The sequence below is a fragment of the Hakea prostrata genome, chromosome 2 (genome assembly GCF_041222555.1).
Source record: "Hakea prostrata isolate BN-2017 chromosome 2, UWA_Hpros_2, whole genome shotgun sequence".
In the NCBI taxonomy this organism is placed as follows: Eukaryota; Viridiplantae; Streptophyta; class Magnoliopsida; order Proteales; family Proteaceae; genus Hakea; species Hakea prostrata.
The window spans coordinates 62,661,037-62,678,595 of NC_142601.1; the positions used below are offsets into that span (position 1 = coordinate 62,661,037).

Consider the following 17,559-nt stretch of genomic DNA (forward strand, 5'->3'; position numbering starts at 1 on the left):
AATCTATTTGGCTACTAATTTACCCACTTTTGAAGGTTAGTATGCTTCCCTTTTTCCCTAAGTATCTGTTTACTTTTGATGAATCATAACCAAAAGAAATTTTATAACTGGAGTCCCTTCCTTGAACTAATGCATCCTTGTGTTCCTAAAATTGTTTCTTGGTATTCTGATTGAACCTATTTTGGGTGCATAAGCATTATAAAAATTGATCAACTTTTTCTTTTCCTAGCACAAGTTTGATGGATATTGCCCTATCACCAATTCATTTAACTTCCATGTCTCCTTTTAAATCTATGCCTACTACTATTCCCTCCCCACTTGTGTTATTTTTATTGTCATACATGAGAGTGTATGGTCATCCGGTTTCTTTGTACCCTATGATATGGTCTTTTGTATGCAAACTGTCATCTTCTGCTTAGTATATCCATGAAACTTGGCAATTATGCTGATTGGTTTTTCATTGATTTTGTGCAAATTAATTTCAGGATGGAACTGTGATACGTGGTCAGAACGAAATATCTCATCCAACCAGTGGATCTATCGCAACCATAAATAAGGTACCTGTGATTAGTGACTCTTTGAACTTGTGCTACAACATTGAAACCTATAACTCCCTCAGAAACATACTACTTGAATGAGGTTGCCTACATGGATCGATGATTTTTATGTTTTCCTATGAAGTGTCAATAGATAATTAGTTATATTGCATTCTGGGTAGGAGATGGACATGATTGGAATAATTCCATTGAGGAATGTAACCGTCATAGCTCCAGACTACATCTAGCTGACATCATCTCATGGTAGAGTCTATAACTAGAAGTACTTTTGTAATTACCAGTAACAGGGGTGGGCCTTGGTGCTACGGTCAGTGGACCACAGTTGTAGCCTGAGGTCAAGGCATCGAAACAGCCTCTCAGAAAAAGTTGCTAGGGGTAAGGCTGCGTAGGAAAATTGCCCCCTAGACTCTGCTTGTGTGGAAGCCTTTTTCTTTGGTTACCAGCAGTACATTCGGTGTTTAACTTGAAAGAAGCCATGATAGACTTTTAATCCTGTAGATAACTCCACAACCATATAAGATGCTAAGTTGGTTCTTGTTTGTGTTTCATCAATTGGATCGATAATAGCGTTGGTTTATTCTGGATAGGAAAACTCTAAAGTTTCGACACTGCCTTCAAGAATAAAGAGGGTGTTCTACATGTCCAGTGAGGGGAAAAATTTGCTTCATGAGGTAAATAATGCGTGTTAATTTTTCAAGTTCTTCAAAATATACAATGAAGAGATTGGTATGTGTATCTACACTGTTCTCAACAAATGCTGTTATTTTCATTTGATGGGTTATACTGTTGCTATCCACACTGTTTGATGTAAGAGGTATTTGAAAATATTGCCTATTTATTGCTGTGTAGTTTTATACAGGCAGAAAACATGGATAAAAATGAAGAAGTGAAGAAGATAGGATTTGACATCCCCACTTCAACCAGCCCTCAAACCACCCCAACTCTAACTATCAGATTAAAAAGAAAAGTGATAAAACCCTACTATTACTTCCCAAAATCAGCACAAGAATTGCAAGAATTTATAGACTTTGGTTTCTATGGGAGACACCCCCACAGCTGGTGTCCCTCTGCCTACGGCGGAACTCTCTAAACCGGCCCCCCCCCCCCCCCCCCCTTTTATACCCCCAACCCCCCCCCACACCCCCCCCCCCCCCCGGCCCCCCCCCAGGTGTAACCCACTAACCCTCATTCCACATGGCCTCATCCCTTGGAAACCCTTTGAACCCCATCGACTCACTGGCCTCATCCCTAAGGTAACCCTAACTAACCCTCATTCCACATGGCCTCATCCCTAGGGTCCTAACAAAAAGTGAAAAGGATAAGAAGACACAAGCTGTGTTCTTTTTGTGAGTATCCCAGGAAGGTTTCATTCTTGAAAGATATACTCTGAATGAGTATAAAGCTAGGAACAGAGAGGGGGAGAATGGTTCCCAGAACAAGTGAAAGGAAAAATTAAATTTTATATGGTTTCCTAACAACCATTGTGCATTCACTGTGCGTTTGCACCATTTTCATAACCGCCATGTGACAGCTTGCTTAGCACCCAAGTAAATTTGAGATGTGGCCAAACAAGGGTAACCTTCTCTATGCAATAATACAGGTTGGCAAAATCGCCATCACTCCAGCACTATTGTGCTAGCCCTACAAAATAGTGATAGCATTTATTATTTTCTTACTAAATGGCTGGAAGTCTAAGTGGTAAGCAAACATATGAGCTGAATGTTGATCGATAATGACTCTTATTCGATCCATTTTTTACAGTCACTTGCATGACTGAGCCAATTATCTTCTCAGGATCTATTTCATCCAGCCCCTTTTTCATAACAAAAATACATAAACTCTGCCTTTTCCCAACTAAATGTGGTTGGCTATATATGGATCCATTTTTCTTAACCAAAATAAGATGCATAATTTCATGTCATTACCAAAGCACACCAGCATCTGTACTAGCTAATTGTATGTTACAGTTGCTTAACCAACCTTCCTAATTCACCCCTCCAACCCATCCTCCCCCACCCCTGCCCCCCCCCCCCCCAAAAAAAAAAAAAAAAAGAGAAAGAATAATATAGTGCGCTTGTTGGTTGATAGCCCCCCCCCATGGCCCCCCCGCCCCCCAACGCCCCCCAAAAAAAAAAAAAAAAAAAAAAAAAAAAAAGAATTATATTTATAGTTTGCTTTGCTTGTTGGTTGATATTGCCCTCTCCCATGGAACATTGATAGACCTATCACAACTCCTTTTACACAAGGGAAACCTAATGCCTCATTTTGTGAAGGGTTCAGCAATAAGCACTTTTTCTAGATTTCATTCACTTGGAATACAGCTTTGAGCACCGTCATCCCCACGTGAGCTTCCACCTGTGTTGGAATTTCAGTTACTTTCATGTTACTCTTGAGCATGTAGTCCTAAGTTGTTTTAAAACTCTTAAATTTTCTAACATTGTCATTGATTGTCTCACATAGCCTATGAAAATATAGTTAGATAGTGTTGGGGAAATCTCTGATGATATGCTTTTTCCAACAGCAATCTATTTTGTGTTGTAGAATCTTTCTTTTTGTGCATTGTAAATTGTTTCTTCCCTTGATATTTTTGTTGCCTTCTTTGAGTAGGTCTTCCCTGAAGCTAACCCTTCTGTCCTGGACCAGCTGAATAATGTTGACTGCATAGTTTATGCAATGGGTTCACTATTCACTTCTATCTGCCCTTCGCTGGTAAAATCCTAGATCTTGATATGGTTAAGTATTTAGATGGTGAGGCTTTTGATATTTGGTAATTATGTGGAAGCAAATTATGTTCAGAGAAAAGGTTGAATTTATGTTTACGTGTGGAAAGTATGCCCTCTTTGTACCATGCACTGTTAATTTGTTATTGTAAGCATCCCTAATAGAAAGCAGTGTTGGTGATGTGTGCAAGGCAGGCTTTAAATTTTGATGTCACATGTAGAGCATTTAGAAGTGGAAGCATGTAACTGGAAGTCTATGGACTACATAGTGACTTCATAAAAATTTTTTGAACTTGGAACCTGAGATATTTTATGTTTACGTGTGGAAAGTATGCATTCATAGTTTAGAAAGGGAATATGAAATTCCAAATCATTATGCAAGAGTCTTCCTGCAGCAGTCACCTTATTGACGTTAGGGTTTGTTAGATAATATTTGCCTCCAGTTCATTCTTTTGATAGGATGTGTTTGACCATGTAGTTGGCCCATGTGTTTGTCCTCCAGTCTATATTGGGTGGGGGTGGGGCAACTCTTTTCTTGTCTCACGATTCCAAACAAAGATCCTATAGGCTAGCTTCTTTTTTTTTTGTTTTCTTTTCATGGGAGGGGGAGTGAGGGAGCGAGGTGGGTCTCAAACGCCAGATATAACTAGTGGTTGCTGTTTCAGTGAGCAGCACCATGATCAACTGCTCAGAGTTGGCATTCTTCTCCTATGCATGTCATCCATTTTAAGTGTCAAATTGTTGGTTTGGTAAGTCTTGGAGGAGAGAACTTGATTTGGCTGTATGGTGGGATTATAATGCTAAAATTTTCATATTGAGGATGAAGCAATATGGCAGGAAATGTGGAACTTGTTAAGGCTTCTATCAACATGCAACTGTAAACTCCTGATAGTAATGTAGGTCTGACTTATTTATTGGGAACATTACCAGCAAACTCATTGGTTTTTGTTATTTGCAATCCTGAATAATTGTATCCTTTATTTTCTTTTACTTTCTCTGGCATTCGCAGGTCTTGCTTGGCATTGGAGAGATCATTTCCTCGAGTTCTTGTCTCAAGGTATCCTCTGATTGGCTATTATGATTGTTCAGTTGTTCCTCTAGTTAAAAAGTAACCCAAATTTTTTCTTCTTAATTCTGTTGTACCAATATATAATGATGGTTGACGATGTAGAGATTTAGTTGTATTGAGTCACAATTTCTGATTCCTACATCAAAGACAGTTAAGGTAATTAAGATATGTTGGTACATTTACTCAGTTTCTTCCAAATGTAGGTCCTCTTGTTGAATGGCTCGCATGACAGAGAAACTACTGGGTTCTCTGCGTCCTGTTTTGTAACCGCTATTACAGATGCTCTAAACAGAAAATATGGAGAGCCTCAAAACTGTCTCAATAACCATGTAAGTTAATTGTTTTGTACGTGAGATTAACTGTTGGATTTTCTGACTGGCATTTTTTCCATATCAGCATCATCCTATTCTCATTGCGTAACACATGTTTTTACGATGGTCATTTTTTTGCAGCCGAGTGAATACATCAATGCCTTGTTGGTTCCTAAGAATGCTGAAATTCCTGTAGATATGAACTCTTTGGCTGCCCAAGGAATTTTTCAAGTGGTATTGTACACTTATCTTTTTATGTTTTGAGACCAAACAACCCATCAACCCAAAAAAAAAACTCACTAGAGAGAGAAAAGTTGTTTGCTTGACATATTTCCATTTAATTTTTTTTTTCTTGGTAGAAAATTTCCATTTGATTTCTTATCTTCAAACAAATTCAATCTCAATACAAAAAAATTGGCTCATCTCTTAGAGTGGCAGCTAAAAATATTCAGGAAATGCACTTGTGAAGAACGCATCCAAGGACAGGAATGGAGTGCAGTCCCTTCATGGTTTATTTCAAACTGTAACACACAATTGAGAGCAGTTCTTCTGTTTTCTTTATTCAAACACTTGCCTCTTGGGATTTCATTGAGAATGATCTTGTTCAGGTTGTCCGAAGCTTCTTTTTCAACCCTTCTCAGCTTTCCTCCATCAACCAATCCTTCCTCTGCCTCATCCCCAAGAAGCAAGGGGCCTCCTCTCTCTCCGATTTTCCCCCTATTTTCCTCTGTAACCTCCTTTACTAATTTATCTCTAAGGTCCTAGTGAATAGGCTCAAGAAGGCTCTTCCCTCCCTTGTGAGTTCAAATCAATCTGCCTTTATCTTGGGGTGTGGTATTGCGGACAACATCCTTCTTTGCATGGAAATTGTCCGTGGTTTTGATAGTTCCGCTCATTCCCCGGCAGCTCTTCTCAAGGTAGATCTTCACAAAGCTTTTGACTTCATTTGTTGGGACTTTATTAGTGATGTCCTCTCCTCCATGGGCTTCCCTCTCCCTTTTATTCATTGGATCGAGATTTGTATCTCCTCTCCCCGATTCTCCATCATCACCAACGGATCTCTTGTGGGCTTCTTCTCTTCCTGTGTTGGCATCCTCCAAGGCTGCCCCCTCTCCCCTTACCTTTTTTCCCTAGCTCTAGAGGTCCTCTTCCGTATTCTCCAATCCAAAACCGACCAACTTCTCATCTCTCCCATTCCCAAATGCAAATCCATCAACCTCACCCATCTCGCTTTTGTCTCGATGATCTCATGATCTTCTCCAAAGCGGATCACCAATCCATCTCCTCCATTCTTTCAGCCCTTTCGCTCTTTGAATTCTTTTTTGGCCTCCGTGTCAATCTTGATAAATCCACCCTCTTTCTCTCTGGTGTCCCAACTCAGCTTCGAACCTCTCTCCTCCAAACCTCAGGCTTTAAACCTGGCTCTTTCCTTGTTGTCTACTTTGGCCTCCCCCTCATTCCCGGTAGACTAACTTGCCACCACTGCCTCCCCATGCTTGATCATATCCGCAAGAAGCTTAAGCTCTGGAAGGGCAAGCTTTAGGGTTGTCCTTATTTGCTCTGTCCTTCAATCTTCGTATCTCTCTGGTGCGGTATCTTCTCCATCCCCAAATTCACCATCCATGCTATGGAATCTTTGTTCTGTGCCTTCCTTTGGAAAAGGCAAGAAGCCTCTCGCTTTCTCCACCTTATCAGTTGGTCAACTATTTGTTGCCCAACTTCTGAAGGAGGCCTGGGAATCTGCCGGATTTATGATGTTAACCTTGCCTACCTCCTCAAACCCATTTGGAAAATTGCCTCAAAGCATGACTCCATTTGGGTTAATTGGATCCATTCCTATTTTCTTCGTGCAAATTCCTTTTGGACGGCTCCCTTATCCCCCTCTAATCCCTTAGGCGGGTTTTTGGGGGGAAAGGGGGGGGGGGGGGGGGGGTGGAAAAAATTCTTGAAAAAAGTGTAGATTTCTTACTTTTCCTTTAAATTCCAAAATGGTAGATTGTTTCGTTGCTTGGGGTGGGAAAGTGGGAGACAAGTTTGTCCCCTCCCAGCCCTGCTATTTTAAACCCCACATATTTGGTGGGACTTTGTGGGAAAGTTGGGAAAAGCAAAAGGGGGCCCCCCCCCTCACTTTTCCACAAAATCTTTCCTTTCCTTTCCTTCTCCCTCCTCCACCATGGGACCCACATGTTTTTTCCCACCCCTTCCCACCCCACCTCAAACAAACGCATCCTTATGGATTTGGAGGAAACTCCTCTCTCTAGCTCTTTGGGCATTTCTCTCCTAACCATTTTGGGCCCCGAAATGCATTCTCTATAACCATTTTGGGCCCCGAAATGTCTATGTCTCTCGTATCCCAAAAAACATTCCCTTATTAGCCATCATCTCCAATGGTTCATGGAACCCTTCCCCCCTCCCCCTTCTCACACAAGTTTGGGATTCTCTTCCTCGTCTCGTTGGTTCCCCTCATGATCTCATAGTTTTGGCTCCCTTCTCCCACAAAGACCTTCTCCACTATTTCCACGTGGAATCTTCTCCAAGCCCATAACCCTAAGCCACCCTGGGTCCCCTTGGTTTGGTTCAAAGGTTTCATTCCACACCATTCCCTCACCCTTTGGGGAGCCCTCAACCATGACCTTCCCACCCAATCCTTCTTTATTAGCCGCCATATCTCAGTAAAACCCCAACTGCATCCTTTGTTGGAACGGCTTGAAAAACCTTGAGCACCTTTTCTTCTCCTGTCCCTTCTCCAGATCCATCTGGGGAAAGCCCTTGCCTCCATCTGCCCCCATTCGAAGCGTTCCTTTGGGTTTGATCGTGATTGGTCTTGGATTGTGATAAACTTTTCAGGTTCTTCCATTTGTGATCGGATTGGTAAGCTAGTTTTTTGTACTTCCATTCATCATCTGTGGTGGGAGCATAATCTTTGGAGATGGACTTCCAAATCTCACTCTTTAGACATGATTTGGAATGCCATCTATTTTGATGTCTTTTCTAGATTGTTAGCATTCCCCCACCCCTTGTTGAGGATACCCCAAGGAACAGATTCATTCTTGTCTCCTGGGGTCTTAGCTCTTCTTTTCGGTCTTCCTCTTAAAGACCTTGTTTCCTTGTCTTATCGTTCTTTAATATAATTATTTACTCATCCAAAAAAAAAAAAAACACTTGCCTCATTAATTCAGGAAAACAGTATTGTTTGAAATTCCCTTTTCTTTTTGCGTTGTTTCTTTTTTCAGAAAATTTTTTTAGTCATGACTTGGTAAACCTGTGCTATTTACACTTGAGAACTCTTAAACCGATCTCTCTCTTTCTCCCTTTTTTTTGTTCTTTTTGGGGGTAGAAACTCATAACCTGATCCACATTGTAGATAATGGTTGATTCCATACATGACACCAAAGCTGGAATTATTTTTGACCCGAAGTCTTTAATTCAAGCTCTTGCCCATTTGATTGATGATCAAGCGAGCATTCTTAATAATGGGGCTTTATGATCGTTTGGGCTAATCCAGTACCGTGTGTGAGATATAAAGTGATATCTGATCCTCCAGTTTTAGTTGGATTATTATTGTGAGGTAAGGTTCATAATAAATAAAGGAGTATTCTATTAATATTGCCTGTCAATCTCATCCGTTAACTCATTATGGTTTATTGGAATAGTTACTGATATTTGTAATTGTTCTTCAGGTCTTTACAGACAATGTTTTGTGAGATGAATGTACTTATAGAATGCAGGCATGTGATCCTCCAATTCTGGATGATATGTATGATATGATATATACCATTGAAAGCCTTAGGCAACATGAATTTCATCAGATCACTTATTAGTTTTCTTTCTAAGTGTAGTTTTGCTTCTTTTTTTGGGTTTTTGTTGGGGGGGAGGAAAGGGAATGGAAGTGAAAAAAATTGACAGACATTTCCTCCAGGTTTCTTTCCAGAAAACTGTTTTAAGCAGCCATTTATCTGTCGGCTCCTTTCATCATAACAGAAGAAAGCAGCATTGGAGTTATAGTGGAAATCGTAGAAGGAAGATGTGCGTAAAGTGTGGTACCATACTCATGGTGTCATTTTCTGATACCTTTATTTTTTGTATCAGCCATTGGTTTATACATTGAAAGATTTGGTAGTTGTGGGGCTGACATCTTTTTTGGTGATTTTTACATACCAAAACATGGTGAACAATTGTATTCATTTATATTTTTGTTGTCATTTTTAATCTGAAACTATTTTTTTTTTCTTCTGGCAAGTTCACGTTTACTTGTAACAAAAAACTCTCTTATATGGTAATCCCTGGTCTTACTTTTCTTAGCCAAATAAAATATTTGATTTATTGTTCATCATCAATTTTTTATGCTTTATACTCTGATTTCCACTAAAACCTGCTTTTAATTTTCTTTAGAGAATAACCTCAATATTAGGCCTTACCTCTACTGATCCCCTTAGGCTCCATTTTGGATTTTGCTCATACGGGGATTATTCTAGGTGAAAATTCAACATCAACTTAACACAACTTCGACCTCAGCAAATACTTTGGATCAAGATTTCCTATAACAAACAAATTTTGTGATCAGTAACAGAAGTTCTTTCTACTCTTCCCAAGGAAAAGGCGAGAGAAATTCAATTAAAATGTCTAAATATCGGGCCTAACTAGATCTAAGTGATCTCAGCTTTGTGCAGGAACAATCACCATTTACAACTCAGAAGAATAAAACTGTGACTGCTTGCAAACTTTGGTCACCTAGGAAGAACAGTCATTGAAAAGCAGGAAGTTAGCTGACCATCATTCACTGGGTCTTCGGCTTCTGGATCTTAACATAGGGAAAAAATCCCAGGAAGCAGACAATCCTTGGGGACCAACCTCGTTGCTGAGCACGGCAGAACATCAAGAATGTGTTGGCAAAGTAGGAGTTGAATCCCATAAGAACATGACACAATGCGTGACCCTGAGGATTCAGGTACCAGTTTGATATTTCCTTGCAGAAGAATCGATCACAGAACCAACACATACTTGCCAGAATTAGAGAACCAACATAGAATTTGGCAAGCCGCTTTGCTGCCACATCTTCAATGTAAATATAATACTTGTACATTCGGGGGATGCAGATGAGGCAGAGGATCACATAATGCACCTTGAAGCCAATGCCAAACCGCAACTGTGAGTGGACAATGGCAAATACAGCACCATAGAGAAACAGAAAGGTGGGCATTGTACTCCTGTAGTGCCAATCTGGTGAGTAGAGGATGTATATGTAGAGGAGCATCTCCCACACCATTGGAGTTTCATCACTTTGCTGTTGTCTGATAATAGATTCCAAAAGTTATCTTCAAGTATAACTAACAAATCATCTAGGCATTAGCCAAACAATTATGAGCATTGCCCTTGAGACTAATCAAAACATATAGAAATTACACAGGCTTCTACAAATTTATGTGTAAAATAAGTAGGAATCCCTGCAATACCAATACCAATACCAACAACAAATGAATAACATCTTAAATTGTCATCCCTGGATGCAATTCAATTATTGCTGAAAATGATATACAGGTATGCAAATGAAAATTACTCTTTCAAATGGATAGCATTTAGGGATCTCAGAGGGAGTATATAATTGACAGAAGAGCAGAGTCATGTGGTACGGTCAGAGCATTGCCCCATCTCAGCAAGCTAGGAAATCTATCACATAGCAGGATGGTTTAGGGCTCAATTTTCAATGAGAGTTGTCCTAACTTCCTCATCCATGTACTTCCCAACCCACACAGATACTGCCATATGCCACGATAAAAAGTAATTAAAAACAACTCATCCTTGAAATATGTTGGGCATTCTGAAACTGGATTAGGCATTAAATTTAAACATGTGAATACTTTCCATTCAACGACTTTGGTTTTAGCTTTTTACATTCCATGTCGCAGAAATTGAGGGGACACACTCCTGTTATAATTCATAAACCTGCCGAATGCTGCTGCTTCTTCTTCTTCTTTTTTTCTCAGTCAGGAAAAGCAATAAAATTTCTTATCTGTCTGTCACATTTGCTAATGTTAGATATTTCATAAACAGTAATCTAGTATCTCTTGGGAGGAACAGAGTATAAACCTCACTGAAGAAAGTGCAAATAATTAAATGGCAAGGTTAGATGTGATTCAACTAGGATACACGTGGTTGTAACAGCAATTAGAAAAAATGGATGGTAGAGACTCATTTTACCATCAGGATAGTTCAGTTTGGCAGCTGTAAAGGTTCAAAGTTCCAAAATTTAAATCTTTAAGATTCAGATCACATCTTGTAGCCACAGGTTGTTTATTTTGGGGAAATGTTATATTAATTATATTTTCTTGTGTGTGAAGAATTGACAACAGCTAAGAACTACAGAATCTAAATATGTAATCAGTTTCTCTCGTCACATCACTTCCAACCATTTCTCTTCTCATTTTAACCCCTCCATTTCCACATGCCCATAACTTTTCAGTACAGCTCTTCTCAATGACAGTTCAATACTTACTTTGGAAACCAGCTTCAACAAGTAAGCACAATAAACTTCCCATAGAGTATTTTTGGATGAAGACAAAAAAGGTGATTAATTTTGCACACAATTCAGGATTCCAACTTTGATATTTCAATAAAAGGTACATTATTCCAATCCGACAAAATTAATAGCAATAAAAAGACAAGCATAATATTAAAAAAAATAATAATAATAATTTGCATTCAGATGGATGAACAGGTGCCCCTACCATTATTTCACATAAGCAAAGAGTTGGAAGAATAAGCTTGATAAATGGAAGAAACAATACAAAGCCAGATACTCAGAGAAAGATACTTACACATGCTGCAATGTGGCATGGAACAGTATACTACCAATGGCAAGTATCATGTTGGATATATGAAGAACACTAAATCTCTTCTCAAACCGTTGTCTCAAGGAATTTATAAGCCCAATAAAAGCCAAGACTATGGTAGGGACATTCGATATTGTGTTAAAAAATTCAGCAATATAAGAAGAATAGACGTAATTCTTCTCACACCACACTGTGGTGGATGTGACAGGACCCCAGAAACTTGATCTATCTGCCATTCTCCAATATATTTATACCCAAAACACGAATATGTCCAGCAGGAGCACCTTATCAAGATGTGAATTAATACCAGTAGTCTCCTCACTAGATAACTTAGTTCAAGGGAACTGCAAGACAGAAAAACCAAAAACAAAAAGATGTATTAAAAACTGCAGAACTTATTGAACATCAGCCAAAATTGCCAAGAAGTACTTACGTTCAACTTTTCAAGAGTAAAATATTGAAATCTATCAAGATAAAAAAAAAAATAATAATAATAATAAAATAAAAAGAAGAAGTAAAAATAGAACAATAAAATATAATAAACAAATAAAATAAAATGGTAAAGATAATTTAAGTATTACAAGAAATACATCCTTATACTTGATTTGTCAATGCTAGAAGTCTAGCTAAAGTAGACCTGATACAATGTTTCTGAAACATTGCAAATGCAATGATGTCTGTAAGATAAGTTCAAACATACAAACAACACCTTGATTCAGCATAACAAAGCCCTTCTGAAAAATCAATGGGGTTAGCAACACAGAAACTGTTAGGCATTCAACTCTCTTTGAGGCTGCGTTTGTGGTCACCACAAATTCATATATTCTCTCATCAATTGGTCAGCTCTAATCTGAGTTACATCAACTCTTACCCTTAATGAGTTTAAAGGCCAATGGCGCAAATCCTGAAACCAGTTAAATGTCTTTACTATAATTTATCTTTCATCAAAGCTACCCCAAAGTCATATTTAACTTTTGACTTCTCATTTCAATTTTCTGGCTTTTCCACTCAACTACATAAAATTTACTCCTGTTTTCTCCCTTTGTGGACACCAGCTCCATAGTCGATGCAATATTGCTTGTCTTATACCTATTTAGAATTTTCCCTTATAAAGTTTACATGAAGTGTGTACATCACATAGCAGCGCAAAAGCAACCAACCATATTCAAGTTGGAAATTTTAGCTAGCAGTACTTATCAATCTCTTATAGGGAACTAACACCTAACATAAATGAGGAAAAGATTAGATAATAACATGGTTTAATAGAAAAATAAAAATTGATCCTTAATTTCCTCTTCTTTTTTTTTTAATATCAACGCCGCAAGATCAATAACCTTATCCCATCTTAGTAGGTCGGCAATGTGGATCCTAGAAGAGACAGCAACAAAAGAATAAACAATTAATGGGATGGGGAATACAACATAACCACAAACTCTAGGCCATCGACCACAGAGACAACTCGGCCAACCTTCTGTTCTAGGACACAAAAAGAAGTGTGAAAACAGAGGCTGCAACACATAATATAACTGGATAGGGTGGACAGCAATGATCTTTGGTCTCCACTCAAGCTCTACTTGGATCATACTGGGAACAAGGCCTATGGTAAGCATGTTCTTCTTTACCACTTCTCCTATGATCATCTTAGGCTCACCCCTGCTTCTTTGGGTTACCTCAGAACTAAACATTCTAATTAATTGGGTCCATAGCTTATCCTCTTCTTAAAAAAGCTGGACATTCTCAAAATTAGCCTATAAGATTAATCTTACATGCTTCAGCAAACATTATTAATAATACAAGACATAGTCAACCAGTTAGAATTTTAGCAGCTTTTATTTTCTTCTTTTTTTGGGTTGTGGAAAGGGCCAACCAGCGTCCCAGCGAGAGCATAGGTTTATTGGGAGTTAAGGATAAAGTCACGGTTTCTTGATGTTTCTATAGCCGGTAAGTTTTCTCAAGATTGGCACCCAAATGACAAGAACAAAAATTATTCCAAATTAGATACATCTAGTACATTAAGAAAGTTTGTTGGATTAATATACCTGCAGTAAATCAGTAAATCTTAACCATCCGCTTACCTCCAAAAAAAAAAAATCTTAACCATCCAAAATCAAGAAATACACAGATATCAGACATGCGCTATCAATCAATTTATGCTTCATAATCTACCATTATGCAGAAAGACGCTGAAAAAAACAACAGCGAAGGTCACATTTGCAACAATTCATTTCAAGCAATCCAAATCAGAACATGTCTAAATCAATTCAGCAAAATGTGTATCACCTCAAACATCTCAATCAGGTTTATCTGCATATCAGTTCGACAAACAAGCAGTCTATCATTTTCTTTCTTGGGTAATGAAACTTTCACTCATTGGAGGAAAGAAGCAGTCTATCGTGACAGTGTCCAGAATTGTGATATCAGGTTAATATCCAGCCAAGAACTCGTAAGTCAACTCCAAAACAGTCTTTCCAATTGATATCCTAAATCAAATAAGATCTACAATAAATTTTATTCACAATCACGATAAAAAAAATAACGAATAATCACTCTTCACGGTAACTTAGAAAAGCCCAACAGAAAATCGATTTGGTTTTCATTCAAGATATGAATCAACAGAACATAGGGAGAGAGATTGGATATGTAACCTTTTATCCACGGTGGCCTCCTTGTCACCCACAACCCTAACACCGCCGGTGATCGAAGAGGTGAGGCTCCCTAACGCGGGAGAGATTAGAAAAGATAAAGATACCCATATGCACACCGTCGGCAACTGCCTGCTCTGCTCTGCTCTGCTCTGCTAGTACCCACTACCAATCCCCAGTTCCGTTCTGGATTCGATCCTGGAAAATAGTTTCTTATCGCTTTTTGGATTTATGGTCCAAACAGAGATACTAAACCTAATTAATTAATGGGAGTCTCATCCGTATTAAATATACAAGCAACGGCAAGGGGTTCAACTAGAACCGTAAACCCTTGAAGAACAAAAGCTAGTCAGAGAAATAAAAAAAGAAACCCTAAAATAATACTGACGTAGCTTTTAACGGTTTGTTTGCTCAATCACCATCGGGGCGGTGAATGGGTATCTATGTTACAATAAATCCAAATACAACTCCTTTTTTCTTTCTTGAATTTCTTTACACGAGATTTCAGATTTGTCGCTTTCTTTTACCTTGTCGAAATTTATGTGAGATGTCGACCGAAAATAATATTGCTTAGGTTTTCTAACCGTTTCCTTACGTTCCTTACTGGGAACGTGGGACTCCCGATCCTCTCCCATGACCTCAACTACTCCTTACTCTGTTGACCGCTGTAAACCACAAATTACATGGACTCACAGATATTAATAACGAAAATTATATTTTAAAAATTTTTATTATTTTTTTTACTTATGAGCTTGTATACTTGTGGTTATGACTTATGAGTCTCATGACACCATAGAGAAAGCACAAAGTGTTCCTATCAGGGAAGATGATTCACATTTCAAACCTTAGAACGTGACCACAACTATCCGTTTACATGGGGTTTTTTTGGGGTTTGAATCACAATTACTGAAATTTAAATAAATTACTATTTCACCCAACAAAAAAGAAAAAAAAATTTCACAATTACTGTTCGCTACTGAGAAAGAATGGAAAAGGTCATAGGTGCGAGTGCAACTCTCTAATGATATATATATATAATAGTCTTCACCCCACCCCTACCGTTTTGAATCCTTGAACCAATTGAACCAAATAAAAAAATTTCCCTTAAAAGTTTAGTTGATATGTCAATGTTATGAGCAAAAATTGATAAATTGTATAAAGATGGACGAATAAATAATTGATGCCATTTTTTTTGGAAAAGAAAATTAATGCTTTCATACTATAATAAAATGATATATCTAACCCTGCATTTATTATAATTACTATTAATCCCTTCACTTCAAACGATGTTAAGTTGTTGTTATTTATTAGTGCACAAAACCATTTTACTTTTCATTAAAATAAGTGTTAAATATTGAAAATTTGTTCAGGGTAACAAATACCAAGTATTTGGGAAAGAAGAAGAAAAAAAAAATGGTAACTCGTAACTCTTTTAACTTTTTTTTATAAAGAGATCAAGTATTGACCTTATAGGATTTACAGCCCTTACAGGCATGCACCAACTGGAGCCAATGATGGTGTATGAACATGCATGAAAACGAATAGAAATAAATAGATGTCGGATAATAACTTCATATATTCCAAAGTTTGGGTGTGGGTGCTCCATGATAAATCAATAATTTTCCTTTTCATCAATAGATTTCTCAATAGATTTCATCTGGTTTTCTTTCTCCACCAAACAAGCAGACAGCACAGTTGAGACATGAGGGAATCAATTTTTTTTTTTTTTTTTTCCATTTCTCAATAGATTTGATCTGGTTTTCTTCCTCTACCAAACAAGCAAACATCACAGTTGAGAGATGAGCGATCGGAGCGGGATTCAAAGAAGGGAGAGAAAGAAAGAAAAGGGATGAGCACCAAGATTCTGTAGATCCCCCCACCTCTAATGCTATTTTAATTTGAGTAGAAGTGAAGTGTGATAGATCTCATTGTTTCATAACCGCAAATTATGTTATCATAAATGAAATTCAAGTAGCGGAGGAAATTGATGGGGAATTCTAAGAAGTGGAATGCCCATCCCACAGTCAGTCAAGTCTTTCTTCTGGTCTACGCAGGAACGTAGAGATGACGAACACTGTGACATTAGCAGTGGAGATAGCATTGAGTGTAGGAAAGTGCTTTCACATGGCCCATGTCTGAGTTTGATAAAATAATTCAGAAATGGTACCCCAGTGTCTCACATGGGCCCCACACAATTGTGGTAAAAAACATCAATCCCTTGACGGGGAGGTGATCCGGACTCAGCAGGTTTCTGGTTTTCATCCGTCGCTGGAAACTGAAGCTGTCTCTAGGTCCTAATATGTTCCTCAAGCACAAACTTACTTATAACCATAAAGCCCTAGTATTCTTTTTGAGAATCATATGGTTCAAGTTACTTGGCAGGATATATTTTGTGTGTTAGTGAAATTCATAGTTTAGTAGTTGGGTAGGTTTGTGTCCAAGAAAGTCTAATATTATAAGTCCTGGTATTTTTTTAAGTTTTACATCCGCAAATGTATTGGTCATCATCCTTGCTGAACTGTTAGTCCAAACTTTACCCAGACTGATTTTGGTATCACTAATTTCTTTTCTATGAGAAGTCATCCACTTAAAACTTTCCAACATTCTGGAGTCTTGAAGATCCCCGAATAATAGCGAGATTATGGCAGGTTTTCTAGAAAAGTATCAGTGATAAAGGACCTCTCCATATTGGTATTGAGTCAAAGGAGTATGAATCAAGTCTTGTCTTAAAGTTGGAGATGATGAAGCAAGGTATTGCAGATTGAACAACTTAAACCATAACCTCATTTCTTCAAGATTGTCTACTGCTAGAGAAACTATAATCTCCATCTGGAGGAAAGGGGTTTATCTACTACTAAAAAGTTCAGGAAGGAACTTGATGAGGTGGCCTTACACTAACCACTAATGAAGCACCCAAAAGAGCCAAGAATCAATGGTTATGATGACTTAGAGAAAACAGGGAAATACTTACTAAGGCCATGGTCAATCATTTGTCATTGTGGAGACAGCTGGCTGTGGTAGTACTGATGGTACAACCAAGTATTGGCTAGTGAAGACATCACCACAAACCAATGGGAACACCACAACACAGAAAAATGGAAATAAACTGTATGTAGATGTTTCATCAAGTCACCTTATATTGCACTGGATGCCATACTGAAATACTTGAACAAATACAACACAACCTTCCTATTTACCTTATTTTGTTATAATTCAGTCAAAAATCAGTCCATGAATGCTTAGCATGCAAACTACCAAGAAAATCCAAACACAAAATAATGAAGAGGAAAACAAAGGATTGGCATATTACAATTAGCCATAACCAGATACTACTGGAACAACCCCCCTCCCCAGCAAAGAGGTCTTTCACCACAATGGTCCTACAACTTTTGAGTTAAAACCATATTTTTCGCTTATAGCTTATTCAACT

The 17,559-nt window shown here is 38.2% G+C and overlaps 2 protein-coding genes across 2 annotated transcripts in view; one reads left to right on the forward strand and one right to left on the reverse strand.

The window, feature by feature from the left end:
* The window catches only part of MEE18 (maternal effect embryo arrest 18), a 31,775-nt gene extending 22,638 nt beyond the window's left edge, over positions 1 to 9,137 (forward strand). The window contains exons 7-13 of the mRNA XM_089145746.1: positions 486 to 557; positions 1,145 to 1,228; positions 3,165 to 3,266; positions 4,287 to 4,334; positions 4,550 to 4,675; positions 4,799 to 4,891; positions 8,022 to 9,137. Coding sequence (XP_089001872.1) covers positions 486 to 557; positions 1,145 to 1,228; positions 3,165 to 3,266; positions 4,287 to 4,334; positions 4,550 to 4,675; positions 4,799 to 4,891; positions 8,022 to 8,144 — 648 coding nt within the window. The 3' untranslated portion in view covers positions 8,145 to 9,137. The remainder of the gene's footprint in view (positions 1 to 485; positions 558 to 1,144; positions 1,229 to 3,164; positions 3,267 to 4,286; positions 4,335 to 4,549; positions 4,676 to 4,798; positions 4,892 to 8,021) is intronic.
* Positions 9,138 to 9,178: 41 nt separating this feature from the next.
* On the reverse strand, positions 9,179 to 14,539 carry LOC149025535 (alkaline ceramidase-like). The gene is made up of 3 exons (XM_089145747.1): positions 14,133 to 14,539; positions 11,473 to 11,831; positions 9,179 to 9,948 (listed from the first exon to the last, which is right to left on the reverse strand). The coding sequence occupies exons 2-3, from the start codon at positions 11,721 to 11,723 to the stop codon at positions 9,435 to 9,437; spliced, it is 765 nt and encodes a 254-aa protein (XP_089001873.1). The 5' UTR covers positions 11,724 to 11,831; positions 14,133 to 14,539; the 3' UTR covers positions 9,179 to 9,434.
* Positions 14,540 to 17,559: the final 3,020 nt, after the last annotated feature.